General features: G+C 43.5%; 1 protein-coding gene across 1 annotated transcript; it reads right to left on the bottom strand.

The window, feature by feature from the left end:
- Nucleotides 1–834: 834 nt before the first annotated feature.
- Nucleotides 835–12,920, bottom strand: gyg2 (glycogenin 2). Its single transcript, XM_085265672.1, has 9 exons — nucleotides 12,554–12,920; nucleotides 9,648–9,786; nucleotides 7,751–7,925; nucleotides 6,778–6,940; nucleotides 5,621–5,747; nucleotides 4,282–4,468; nucleotides 3,446–3,571; nucleotides 2,713–2,844; nucleotides 835–2,003 (listed from the first exon to the last, which is right to left on the bottom strand). The coding sequence occupies exons 1-9, from the start codon at nucleotides 12,558–12,560 to the stop codon at nucleotides 1,884–1,886; spliced, it is 1,176 nt and encodes a 391-aa protein (XP_085121798.1). The 5' UTR covers nucleotides 12,561–12,920; the 3' UTR covers nucleotides 835–1,883.
- Between the last annotated feature and the right edge of the window lie 1,772 nt (nucleotides 12,921–14,692).

The raw sequence follows: 14,692 nt of genomic DNA on the forward strand, positions 1-14,692 counted from the left end.
GGCACATTTGTAACAGTGCACAGAAAGAGTTGAGCGTGCAGAGAGCAGAGATGATGTGAGCGAGAACAACACACTGAGAGCAGAGATCTGAGCAAGAGCAAATGCCAACAACTGAGCGAGAGGGGCTGTTATTGTGTGTGTATATGGATAATAGCAAACACTCAAATACATTTCTTGCATGCAGCAATGAATTTTGTTCGCTCAAATTAAACTTTTCTTTGCTCAAAATTATTTTCTCCTCAAAATGCAACATTTGTACATTTGTAAATTCTTTACGTGTGCTCAGAATAGAGGCACAAAAATAACACCGTTGTACACTGACAATAAGAAGACAACCTCCAAAAAAAGAATGGTTCTGCAGGTATTGGCCACAGGTGTATCTTTGCTGTGTCCATATCACTGTTGCAGGCATGAAGCGGCAGCTGAGCTCATCGAGGAAAAGACATCCTTGTGTGCGCCCACAGGGCTTGTTCCATCTCCCAGCAGTCTCATGAGAGTGGAGGAGACATCGGGAGACAGGGTTAGGGTTGGAGCCCACTCCAGTCAACACTGAGTGAACGAGACCTTGATGGCTGAGCTGCAGGTCCTCTCATCCACTACTCTGAGACATTAGGCCTTTTCATTGTTGTACTGGTCAGATCGTGTCAGTGCTGAGGTATGTAGAATTTGGTCATTATTTAATCGTTCATATCAAAAGTCATTTAAAACCAACTCAAGGACTGCAACCATTTTTAATGGGAAAAACATCTATTAGCCATCAGTGAGTGTTAGTGGTATCACCAGACAAGTGCCAGTGTTAAAGGTTTAAATATTTAAACAAGCATGTGTATAGACAGACTCCAGGGGTCAAGCATCTGCCTTTTTGGCCTTTTCCTTTAAGGTTTTACAACCTATTCATCTTGGAGTCACTCTTGTTCAGAATTTCTGTAAATTCTATGGATTTTCATTATTTATAAGGATAGTCATAAATCTTTATGTGTTTATAAGGACTGTCTTAAAAGAATCGATCAAAGTTTGCATGACTCGGTGGGATATGAGTAGCATGACATCTTGCATTTTGGTGTTCAAATGATCCAAGTTTGAAAGCCAAGTGCATACTTAAAGTCAACTTCAAACTATCCATCCATCCATCCGCTTTCGCTTATCCTTTTCAGGATGGCGGGAGGTGCTTGGAGCCCACCCCAGCTGTCTTAGTGAGGCAGGGTACACCCTGGACAGGTCGCCAGTCTGTCGCAGGGCCAACATATAGACAGGAGACAACCATTTGTACTCACATTCACACCTATGGGCAATTTAAAGTTTCCAATTAAACTATCTATATCATATTTTTATGATTCTCACATGCAATATTAATTTTGCATTTGCCACTTCCAGCACAAAGGCTGTTCCTGCCACAGCGTCACCTACTTCCAAGGTGCATGGAGAAAAACAAGGGTCCAAAGAACACTTGGAGTATAAAGAACAGCTTTGATCCTTGACCAACAGGTTTTGGCCTGTGGTCATTGTCAGAGAATGATGAAGACTAATCCAGCACAATACCAAGAAAGCACAGGTTAATAGAACAAAAAGAAAACTACAGAAACTAAAACGGGTACTAGCTCTCCACTGTCCTGACTGGGCCATCTAGTAATAAGCAGCAGAGGGGAGATACTTTAAAAACAAAACAAAACCATCTATGAACGATGTAGATGTCTATCAGACTGCTCAAATAAATAAATCAGTAAGTAAACAGGTAGAAAGCGTGTTACTGTGTGTAACTTCAGTTTTTATAAATAGTTGTGTGCCCTTCTATGTATTAAGGCATGCAAACTGTCAAACCCCAGCATTTTAGTAACCACACTACAGAACATGGAAACACTAAGGCTGATGAAGTTTGACATTTTTTAATCCAAAAAGCGGTCCAGCATCCTTTGGATGTTTTGAAAGGCATCTCTGCCGAGGTAGTCCACCTGTCCCATCTCCCACAGCCTGCGGTGATCCAGCGGCTCAGTGTCTGCAGGTGTCTGCCACGACAAAGTGGGAAATAAACATCACATAATTATTCCATATAGATGCATTTAACAGAAGTCTCGTTTTGAAATCTGGCTGGATTTGAATTCTTACACAAAGACAACACAGTGTAAACACAAAGAGTCAGTGTGAATCGTCTGTGAAGAGGAGGAGGAGTATCACAGTAGCTAAAAAAAACAAAACCACCGCTCCACGAATCATGTTCTGGCAACACAAGTGAAGCTTTCACAAGCTGTCTGCTACTCTGTGCCACACATTTAAGGGAACACTGACAGTCAAAGGACGTTTCAACCAGTGCAGTAGCTCTACTTCATTCTGAACAGATTCAACTGGTACAATAAACATCGATCTGAAATATTGTAAGTAAACCAAATCAAAATGATAACTGCCACCAGCATGTGCTCTGTGCGGTTTTGAGCAACCAGTGTTGCCTTGAAAGAATGTGCCCTGCATAGCGCTGGCTCAGACACACCTCACTGAAACCTTTAGTTATAAGTTGCTGTGAGCCTGGAGAACGTGCTAATATTTCCACACTACGTCTGAGGGGCCGTCAGAACTAGTCTAAGGAATGACATAATTACGGTTTCATTTGCGATTCTGTTGACAAGCAAAATCTGCAGATTATTACAACATAAATTGTTTTACAGAACATAAATTTGGCAGCTGTAAATTCATACTTCTACGGTTTAAAGGACTACATACGGGATCAGCAGCCGTGTCTGCAGGAACGTCACTGCTTTCAGAGCCTTCTGCCCCCAAAGGTGGATCCTCAGCTTCTGACTCCTCAGACGATCTCGACTCCTCCTCCAACTGTGTGCCATCTGTGTGGGAACACTGCAGACGCAGGAATCATTTTACTAAACAGCAAACGTGATTGCATGTGCCGTACGCTGTTGTAAAAGCTTCTACATCACCTGATCGTGGGGATAACTCTGCTGATGCATGTTCATAGCTGTGATCATACTGGAGGGAATGTGGTTGTTCAAACTAATCGTACAAGCTTGTATAAACACAGTGCATCAAGTTGTAATGAATTAAACAAATGACCAAAGACAACGAGAAGCTCGGAGGCCCGTGGCAGACAGCAGGCTGTATCCCTGTCTTGTTGTGTTTTTTCTTCCTGGAGTCAAATGAAGTCAGGCTGAAATACTCACAACTACTACGATCATTACTATGATATATGAAAAACACAACTAGCTAATAAGGTTATTCATTAAGCTAATTAATGTACTGATAAGAGATTATATCGAATGAGTACTTACAGGAAAAGTCTGACTTGTGTTTAAAGTAGTTAATCCCCCTACTCTGACTCATGAGATGCACAGCTATGACAATTATATTTAGTAATAAACAAAAGCAAAAAATGATGCTTCAACAAAACACAGAAACTGTCCAAGAGCTTAACATACAGATCAGCATGTCAGTCTCAGCTTACCACAGCTGGTTCAGACTGTGAATAAAGGTACTCTGGAGGAGGAGGAGGAGGAGAAAAATGTGCAAGCAGTGAATTCGAGGTGTCCAAGTTTTCTGTAAACGGCATCTTGGCTTCTCTTTCTTGGATCTGCACAAAGACAAAAAAAAAAGGAGGATAGTAAATGTTGGGCTGACAACCAAGACCAGCGCTGCACAGCCATCTGACACGTCTAGCTGCCACGTTCATGTTGCAGCCAAACTCTGCAGCAACTTATGTGACAGATTGACAAATCTTCAGCTACAGAGGGAGAAGTCAGCAGTGAAAACTGGTGCTGGAGCGGCTGCAGAGAAAACATGCAGAGCATCTGCCAAACGTGGCAAAGCAACACTCTTCACAATGGAACAAAATCCAGCAAACTGGTGACAATGTATCCTTACAGGAGTCCAACAAAGCATCGGATTTAAACCAGACAGTGTGAGTAAGCCAGTCTGGTGCCTTCACTACAACATCATGACAGTGATACTGGTTTACTAACAAGGACACCACCTGTGAGCTGCTGTACTGCACAGGCACATGATGGTAAAGCAGAGACATCTCGGGGGTTTCACTATCAGCCTGATGGCTCATCCCATGTGAACGTTTGCATAGCTCAGTTGTAACTCATGCTGGTAACGTCTGCTGCTGTTTAAAGCCAATCTTTAGCTTCAGATGTCATTTTTGTCTTTGTCCCACTCAGATCCCTTCCTTTGACTCCTGGTGTGTGACTTTGGACCTCCACCCACCAGTGAGTCCCACACCTGTTCCGTTTCCCCCGATTAAACCTTTACTGTCCTACCCGCCCTCGTGCACATTCCTACCTGTTGTGGTTTCTTCTGCTCTTGCTTGGGCTGGACAACTGGAGCAGATGACACTGTGTGAATAAGGTATTCCTTCCACCACAGAGACACAAACTGCTCCATGTTGTGTGAGTAGCTGCTGTTTCCCTGCGAGTTCCAGGGTTTGTCTGCTCCAAGGAAGTGGATGATCTTTGCATTGTGGCCAAACCTGCAAGAACAAAACTGTAACTCCAACATGTCCAACTGTGGAAACCAGTAACACAGAGGAGACTGAAACCCACACGGTTCAGAGTATTTCCCAATTTATCAATTCCTCAAACCTATATTTGTGTTCCAGAAGGTTCATTGGAGCGTCATCAGCTGTCACCGTTTGTTTTCTGTCAGTTTATTCTCGTTTCATAAGAACTCTATCAGACTGTAAGATTACATTCACAGTCAATGCAGAGATGCACAGTTAGCTCAAATTAAAAATGAACAACAGAAAACGTGCAGGGCTTAAAAACCCTCCTGATCCTAATATTAAGGTACACTACAATACTACAGATGTTATACTAAAAACACACTCAAGCCAGATAACTGCAGCATCCAATCAACGGTCGCCTTCATAGACCAGCTGAAAAGTGTCACACTAACACAGAGATGAAAAAGAAGCAAAGCGTTGTCGAAAACACCAGGACACATTCACACCAACAGGGTTATGGACCGGTGGCCTTCTGCTACAGCACTTTTCTACTTTACCCGACTGCCTCATTCACACCAGCACGTTTCTATGTATAAGTGCTTTCTAGCCAGCATTTTTCATACAGAGCTTTTCATGCCACATTCAAAACTGCAGCATTAAGACTGATCATGTACAGCAGCAGTTGGACATGTATATATCATATATATCATGGAGCATTCAGGAGTCTGGAAACTTGGCAGTTCTGTACCGAGCACAAGGGTGAACGGTCAGTGAGGGCGTGTGGAGTCAACTTTAACGGCTCTGCTTCGACGGCATTGTGCAAACACATCCTGCACAGATGGAAGAGGACAGCTAAAGCGACAAGACGAGCATAGAAAGTCCACCTCTGAAGAAAACTAGATTTTGGAGTCCAGATTAAAGAGATTTCTCAGAGTGATGTCAGCGACTGATCTGTTATCAAAGTTTTATTTCAGTGCCGACTGCACGTCTAGCAAATATGTTTTCACCTCAGTGATGCAGGCAGCAGATGATGCTCCTGTGACAATAAATACAAAACTATTTGATTTATGCCCAAAACAATGACATGCATTATAGGACTAGAACTAGCCTTTACACGTGGAGATATTTAACTGTGGGTTTTAAGTGGAAAAGAACCACAGGCAGCGCAGACACACTCACTGTTGGAAAGCAGGAAGGTAGCTGTAGACTGAGCTGGCACTGAGGTTGTAAACAAACGGTAGGTGTTTACTGAGGTCTTCCACTGACCAGCTACTGAAGAAAGAGTTCAACAGTCCTTGGTCTCCTCCTGTCAGCACACAAGAACAAAGTCCACAATAAAACAAACTCAATGTATGGTTTTTATCTTTTGTTCCCCTTTTTTTGTGTGACTGTGTAACAATTACCCAGGTTTGAACAATAAAGCAACACAACATTTACAAGGACTGCGGCCATTATTTTAGTAATCGAGTATCCTATTGATCCTTCCGTGCATTTTTTGAGTATAGGCTGCAGTTGATAAACGAAGCATCGAAGCAAAGAATTTGTCCTCAGATCAGCTCAACGGCTGCAACGATTCATCGAGCAATTCAAGGAATTAGATTTTTTTTTTTTAAATCTTTGAAACAAAGTCCTGATATAAAGAGCTGAAAACAGGCCAAAATCTCAATATTCTTTTATTTTATTCTTCCTAAAGTTTGGTAGGTGTGCAGGTGCTAAAGGATCCTGCACATTAAAAACATGATGTTATGTCAGTGCATTTGATGCAAAGCTGTCCAAGAGTTCATTGTGAAAGGGTTAACTGTGAGATCCACACCCACCAGAGGCTGCCTGTGTGTGTCTGTGTGTGTGTGTTCCTGTCTAGCTATCTTTGTGAGGACCGTCATCTGCATTCTACTATACTTGTGAGGACCGACAGTCACTTGTGAGGACACACTCACCGGTCCTCACAAGTTTGAAGGCATTTTTGAGGCTCAAACAGTGGTTTTAGTGTCAGGGTTGCAATTAGGTTATGGTTCGGTTTAGGGTCAGGGTTAGGCATTCATTTTTAATGGTTAGGTAAGGGGCTAGGGAAAGCATTATGTCAATGAAGTTCCTGACTAAGATAGCTGAAGTCCTGGTGAGGCTAGGTTGACATAATATAATGCATTTCTGAATCAGACCAGTCACCGCTCTCTCCCTGATCAGAACGAAACCAAAAGCTGACTGAATGTTTTTGTTGGGAATAAAACATCATTGACTTGCTTTCTATGAGCACATGACTCCAATTAGTTGAGCCATTGGAATTCAAAGCACTGTAGCTCATTGCTTGTGCCTGAGCCCGTGTAGTCGTGTGTTACCATCAAAGCTGCCGTGGCGACTGGCGTGATCCAGCAGTCTGGTGTGAGTGTGCAGGGACGGTCTGAAGACAAACACTCCTGAGTTGAAACAGTCGGGCCAGCCGGGATCAGGAGCGGCTGACAGCTCGTCCCTGTCAAACAGCTCGTCCACGTTACACAGCACCTGAGGAGACCAGAGGTCATCTAAACTCACATCTACACGGACTTCATCCACCTTAAGTTGACATCTGGAGGTATACATGTTACCTTTGTGTAGAAACAGGCGTCATAAGGGATAAAAAAAACAAGTTTTAGTCTTCAAACGTGCTTTTTTACAGAAAGCATGAGAACATTACTCATTACAGAGCCTGCTGTGAAACACCTCAGCTGGTGTCTGTGAAGGTTCTCAGTCATCCAGGTCATCGTAGTCCAAGGAGCTTGCAAAGAAAAGCGTCTGGACTTTGGACACTTTGGTCCCCCACAGAGGGACAAAGGACCCCCTGATGATCCTCTAATCGCCTGAGGTCACACCTTGGCTCAGGCGATTAGAGGATCATCAGGGGGTCCTTTGTCCCTCTGTGGGGGGTCACTCCCACTAGGTTTATATCTGGGACTCTCCACCATTTGACCTTAGAACTGAAGAAGCTTCTCGGATGAGAGGTGAAACGTCTTCAAGCAACTTAAAGAAGTCCAGACGCTTTTCTTTGCAAGCTCCTTGGACCTCAGCTGGTATTAGTTTCATTCAGTAGGAACATATTGTAGGTAGGTAGGTGGGTTGTTCTTGTTTTTATTGTTATTGTAACAAACTCTTTTTCTATGCTAAATGAAGATATCTGTGAGACACCATTTCCTCTGTGCTGAGAAGGCGACTGGCTCAAATGTGCCTTCACTACAAGGACACAAGGGAAACTGCTACCCACTGCTCCCACCCCGAGTGTTTGTGATCCTCCCCTCAACCAGCTTCAGACATATCAGCATGTGTCAGTGAACTCACCAGAGTGTCGGCATCCAGAAAGACGCATTTGCTATACTGTGTCAGAGTCCAGCAGTGGATCTTAGTGAAAGTGATACCGAGCTCAGGACGTCCCAGCAAGGACAAGTGGTGGTAATCTTCACTGTCCATCACATCCACCACAATCACTTCATCAAACACATCTTCAAGGGCGAGTCTGTCAGGCGATTCATAAACGTCAGTATATGATTTTTAGCAGATGCACCTTCAGAGCCTGTTTGTTCAAGAGTAATGGGACACCTAACATTTTCACACACAGCTCCCATTTCACCTTATGTTTGTTGCTCCCATCCCAATAACATCTGGCCAGTATGCCAACTTAACGTTACTTCATGTAGTGACAAATGTGGGTCACTTACTTCACTTTGAATTTTTCCTATATGAAAAGAAACCAAACCACAACTACAAGTTTCATCACCTGGTTCAGACCAGAGTAAAAGTATTTACAGCACTTCACTTGTTCTGCATTTTTCATGTTACAGTCCCAATTCCAAATTCTACACACACAATAACCCATAATGGAAAAGTCTGGATGCAAATTTTATTTTATTTTTTAAAAGCTCTTACAACAGTTGGATAAGGATCGAATGGCTCGTAGCAACGGGAAAGATACGCCCATACTCCCGAAACACCTTCCACAGAACACTGAGGGCCACGGTGGAAAGCCTTCTCCTAGCCCACAAAACATGTGCACTGGTTGGGTAAACTCCCATGCACCCTTGAATATCTTTGAGAGGGTAAAGAGCTGGTCCAGTTTTGCGCAACTGGGACGATCCTCCTGTAACCGAGGTTTGACTAATGCAGGCGTGTCCAACTCCAGGCCTCGAGGGCCGGTGTCCTGCAGGTTTTAGATGTGTCCTTGATGCATCACAGCTGATTTAAATGGCTAAATGACCTCCTCAACATGTCATGAAGTTCTCCAGAGGCCTGGGAATGAACTAATCATGTGATCCAGCTGTGTTGACCCAGGGTGAGATCTAAAACCTGCAGGACACCGGTCCTCGAAGCCTGGAGTTGCCCACCCCTGGACTAATGGATGGTGGGCTCTCCTCTCCAGCACCCTGGCATAGACCTTCCCAGGGTGGCTGAGGAGTGTGATCCCCCTATATTTGGAACACACCCTCCGGTTCCCCTTCTTAAAAATGGGAACCACCACCCAGGTGTGCCAGTCCAGAGGTACCACCCTTGACCATGCACCATTTCAGAGCGTGTCAACCAAGACAGCCCTACAACATCCAGAGCCTTCAGGAACTCAGGGCGAACCTCATCCACCCCCGTGGAGTTGTTTAACTGCCTCAGTGACCTCGGCCTCAGTGATGGAGGAGTCATCCACCCGTCCCCAGACTCTGCGTCCTCTACAGAAGACGTATCAGTGGGTTTAAGGAGGTCTTGGCTCCAAAGTCCCACAGGCTAACCAAGCCTGATAGAACTGCTTCTTCAGCCTGATGGCTCCCTTTATCTCTTGTGTCCTGACCTGAATGTACATTTCTGTAGGACTCAGACAATGACTGTGCACCAACATCTCCCACCTTTGTTTGATCAGTTCCACAAAGCAGAATGAGAGAATCTGCCCAAAATTAGATGCATCAAGCTTGTAGAGTCATACACGAAAAGAACTGAGGCTGTAATTGCTGCAAAAGCTGCATTAAACACAGGCTGTGAATACTTATATACATATGAAGATTTTTAGACTTAATATATTTTGGAATAGGGCTGTAACAGGACAAAATGTGGAACAAAAGCTTTCTGGAGCCACTGCATAAAGATGAAAACACCCTTGGAAAAGATATTTAACAATGGCTGAGCATACTTCGAGCACACATGAGGGAGTGAGACTAAATTCTTTTAACGTTTGACACATGGTTCATCATTCTCCCACCTTGACTGCTCAGAGACATTTGGTGTGATCATGGCAACTATGTGGCGAGTTGTTCCATGCCGCCGCAGACTTCTGGCCACTACAGCGGCTCCCATGCAGTAAGAGTCTGTGGTGGCAAGGGTCACAAAAGCCTCAGCAGCTGGAGAAAGAACAAAAAGACCCCATCAGGCTGACTGACCCGGCTGACGTGTGTTTGTCATTTAATCTTTGTTGGATTTGGTGTTTCTTTGTTGCAGCAGGAAAAGTAACCACTGCATGGTTTGACTTTTACATGAGGTCCTGATACCCTGTTCATACTGAGAGTTAAGTAACAGTGACCCTTTCACAAGCGATATCAGTAAAGGCATGTTAGAAAGAAAAAGAATACTTGTAGTATTTAAAATATTTCAGGATCTTTGTGGAACAAGGAGCTATTTGAAATAAAGAATACAATTCAGAAAGCCACTATGGACAGATCCAGGCCTGACCTGGTCCAAATCCACGCACTCCACCCCAGACACTGTTTAATGACCTATTAAGGAGCCTATGATAGGTTAACATCAAGCAGATGCACTTCTAGTAAGACCAACTGAGACTAATTTTGGTCATTCTCAGTGGAAAATATGTTGAGGTTCAGACTCTGAAACTGTACCTTTCAAAATGTTATTTGACAGAATTTAAAAAACCAGTCGTAACATGTTCAGAACACTGCACTACGTTTTACACGTGCCTGTTGTCAAGCTTACCTCACGAGAACCAGTAAATGCACCAGCTGTGCATCATATTGTTGTAGTGAGTAACTGTTTAAATTGTTTTCACTGTGATCTGCAAAAAACTAAAGTGATTTCCATTATGCTTTAAAGTTTTAGCACGTCTGATGTGTAGAAATCTGCAGCAGCACTGAGAGCACACTCAGCCATCAAATAATAAACTGGAGCTAAAATGTTTTATCTTACCGCTCTGTGCGCTAAAATCACCACGACACCATTCAATCTGTGCATTTTGCACCAGCGTTGCATTTTACCGGCGCATTTTCTACCTTCTTTACCAGTTTTTAATCCCCATTTGAGAATGTCTCTGGAGTAGTTGGAACACATCAAACCTGATCATTGGATCGTCACTGCTACAGATGAGCTAAATTCACTTTGTAGTGCAGGGCGCAGGGGCCTGTACTGTAAAGTAGGTTCAGCACACACATGACCTCTCAAGGTGGGTAGCAATACACGGGCGGTAGCAGAAGGACCTCTGAAACATGGGAAGCTCTACTGGCAGGAAGATAAATATAAGCGTAATATCAGAATAAATGCAAATATGAAAGGGTAGCTGCATAATACAGACTGAAGTAACCTAAGCTGATGTGAGTTCGTAGTAGTAAAAGAAGGGTAGGGTTACTTAAGCACTTTGGTCAACTGATACTTCAATGCCTGTGGGGCGGTCAGCTCTGCAAAGGTACCATCAAGGCTGAAAGTACATACAGGTTTTAGAGCAGGGGTCTCAAACTCGCGGCCCGGGGGCCACTTGCGGCCCACGTCACCCCTGCTTGCAGACCAAATCTTGAAGTGAAGAATTATAATGCAGTTTGGCCTTTGAAGTGACTTTTTTTGTTAAAATAAGTGATTTAATATGAAGGCAATATGAGCAGAGAGCACAAACGTGCTGAGGGATTGGCTGTGTTAGTTCACAAACTAGTGTGTAGCACAAGTGCTGCTGTGTGTGTGCACAGACACAGAGGACCAGTGTGTTTGTTTGGTAGTTCACTGAAAGGATTCGTTTAGTGAAGAGGGAGGAGCAAACAGGCTTGTTTTACAATATTTGACATTAAAAAAAACCATTTTAGGAAATATTTGTGGCTGTTTTCTTGTCTGTTGGGGTTTTTGTAGTACTCGAACACTAAAGTGGCTCGTTGAAGTTTGACACCCCTGATTTAGAGTCACACACAGAGTCCAGACGTGCGTTTTATTTCTGCTGTGTTTTTAGAAAGGCATGCCTTTGTCTGGGTTGTGAGCTGACCAGCCTGAAATCTTCCATCTAAAAACATTTGAATCATCAAGAAACAACATCAACAACAAACTGGTTTCAGTTTTCAACTTACTTTGTTTAAAAAAAAATACAGTAGATTTCTACGTTTAAACAGCTGAGATGCTCGGATCAAATATGGCTTAAAGATATCTGCATTCTGTTTTGATTTACATTTACACAAAGTTGGTAACTGTGGTTGTACATTTAGGATGGGATGTATTTTAGGTGGGATTTGTGTTGTTGTTGTTTGTGTGTGTCAGTAAAAGCCACAGTCACAGTCAGTGGTTTCACAGAGTGGCTGCATCGCCACCATCGCAATGACAGGACACAGGATTGAAGTTCTGTGAATGTAAGTATGTTTTAATAACCTTTAGACTTGGCCTCTGCTGGGAACACTCTTAATAATAAATAACAGCCCACTGCTGGTTCTTCTGATGCGTGGATATATGGTTACACTCCTATTGTGGTTGTAAATCACGCGTCACGTAGAGCACAGAGTGTGCATGGCTTAATATCCCGAGCATGCAGTCAGATCACAAGCATGTTAACCTTTTGTCTGCACGAGTGTCACATTTCACGCGGCTCACTGTGTGGGAGAGTGCTGGGGAACAGCAAGCAAAGACTTTCATGTCAGAATTACACTGCGCCGTTTTTCATTGAGTGGAAGCTTGAGCGAGTTACGACTCAGTTAAAGAAGTTAACCTGTGGAGGGGTTAACTGAGTTATTACTGTGGGCTCTACCTTACATATAAAGCGCCCTGAGGCGACTGCTGTTGTGGTTTGACGCTGTATAAATAAAACTGAATTGAAAGAAGGTCACGCACACTGACGCGTACTTGATTCCTCAGTAGAACAAAGTATAACGTGATAAAGACTAGATCGTGTGTGTTAAAGGAAAAGCCACCTACCTGACATTCCTGTTGACAGAAGCTTTGTGCACACCTGACAGCTGCACGTATCCACAGAGGAGATCAGGAATATGCGGCACGTGTGTGAAAGTCTCCCTGCAGCGCTGTGGGAGCAGCCAATCACAAAGGCCCGGGACAGACCCGGGTTAGCAACGGCTAAATCCCGAGAAACGCCACCAAACCACAGCTCATTCAGTTGTTCCTCCCGACCGTGTGACACTGGGCTGCTGGTTACCTGTTTGCTCAACTGGTCATTCAACCAGCACAAAGGAAGCTTTGACTGATGTTGTGCAACACACTCTGCCCTAATGCCCCTTTGTTGACCGCCCTCCTTTCACTCCACATGCGTGACAGGTTACCAATCAGCCGGTGTTTCGGCTCGACACCCCCACTCTGTTACTGTTTGTAACGAACTGCTGCAAAAAGGAAGCTGGCCATCACAACACGAACACCTTCAGTAAAAACAGCGTTACTCGTCATTTATTCAGATATAAGTTGACTTAGTGTGAGTAATAACTGTGCATATGAGCAGTGAAGTGCTTTAATGATGTAGCGTCTATCAAAGAGAACAAATCCTGCATTTCATGACCTATGTGGCTGTGGCAGCTTTTCCAGCAGCTCTGCAGCACCGCACTACACCATCTCCGCCCGCCGGATTAATAAAGTCTAATCTAATCTATTTTATGGACTTTTGTATCATTGATAGCATTAATGTATCTTTTAAAAGACACCAGCATTCACATGTCTACCTCACAGGTGTGACAACCAACCCCAGGACCAGTGCGATGCCCACCTGACCCAGTGACAGCTGCCTATTATGAGCTCAGTAAGAATGCAACGCTGTGTGTCACCGTTACATTCTTTGTTCATAACAGCGCATTTGTTGAAACCGTATGTGTGTAGGTGGTGCAACATCGACAAAGCCAGTCCATATTAGAGGTTAGAAATTAAAATGGAAATGAGTGGTTTCCATCAAATTTTTTTAGATCATATCTGGCTGAATATGACATAAGATTTCATTATAAACTAGATGAAACATAAAGAAACTCCTGTTTTTTATGTGTGTATTTCTAACTTTCTGCTTCTTCATTCAAATCAAACTGAGGTTATTGTACTCGGCCCTGAAAAGCTTAGAAATATGGTATCTAAGCAGATTCTTACTCTGGATGGCATTACCTTGGCCTCCAGTAACACTGTGAGGAACCTTGGAGTCATTTTTGACCAGGACATGTCCTTCAACGCACATATTAAACAAATATGTAAGACTGCTTTCTTCCATTTGTGCAACATCTCTAAAATTAGAAATATCCTGTCTCAGAGTGACGCTGAAAAACTAGTTCATGCATTTATTACTTCCAGGCTGGACGACTGTAATTCATTATTATCAGGATGTCCTAAAAACTCGCTGAAAAGCCTTCAGCTAATCCAAAATGCTGCAGCAAGAGTCCTGACAGGGACTAGAAAGAGAGCAGATTTCTCCTGTTTTGGCTTCCTGTTAAATCCAGAATTCAAAATCCTGCTCCTCACATACAAGGTCTTAAATAATCAGGCCCCATCTTATCTCAATGACCTTGTAGTACCATATCACCCTATTAGAGCACTTTGCTCTCGCTCTGCAGGCCTACTTGTTGTTCCTAGAGTATTTAAAAGTAGAATGGGAGGCAGAGCCTTCAGTTTTCAGGCCCCTCTTCTGTGGAACCAGCTTCCAGTTTGGATTCAGGAGACAGACACTATCTCTACTTTCAAGATTAGGCTTCAAACTTTCCTTTTTGCTAAAGCATATAGTTAGGGCTGGACCAGGTGGCCCTGAATCCTCCCTTAGTTATGCTGCAATAGGTGTAGGCTGCCGGGGATTCCCATGATGCACTGGGTGTTTCTGCTTCACTCACTATGTGTTGATAGACCTCTCTGCACTGAATCGTTCGTTTTTATTGGTTCTGCCGGAGGTTTCTTCCCGTTGAAAGGGAGTCTTCTTTCCCACTGTCACCAAAGCGCTCAAAGGGGATCTTCTCTGTATTATTCTACAGTCTTTACCTGAATATGTGTATTCTCATAAAAACTAGAGAAGCATTTAGATATGAAACAAGTCCAACAGCTTTGCCTTTGCACTCCAACAAAAGGATTTAAAATGAAGCATAA

Source organism: Mchenga conophoros, linkage group LG23, assembly GCF_057382185.1.
Source record: "Mchenga conophoros isolate Kocher_MC1m ecotype Shallow Benthic linkage group LG23, M_conophoros_male_GT1.1, whole genome shotgun sequence".
NCBI classification, from domain to species: Eukaryota; Metazoa; Chordata; class Actinopteri; order Cichliformes; family Cichlidae; genus Mchenga; species Mchenga conophoros.

Bases quoted from the DNA above. Each gene is read 5' to 3' on its own strand.
- gyg2 (XM_085265672.1), bottom strand. The intron at 6,941-7,750 runs GTGAGTTCACTG...TGGTCTCCTCAG, and splicing joins TTCTGGATGCCGACACTCTG to GTGCTGTGTAACGTGGACGA. The intron at 3,572-4,281 runs GTAGGAATGTGC...GTCTTTGTGCAG, and splicing joins AGCAGAAGAAACCACAACAG to ATCCAAGAAAGAGAAGCCAA.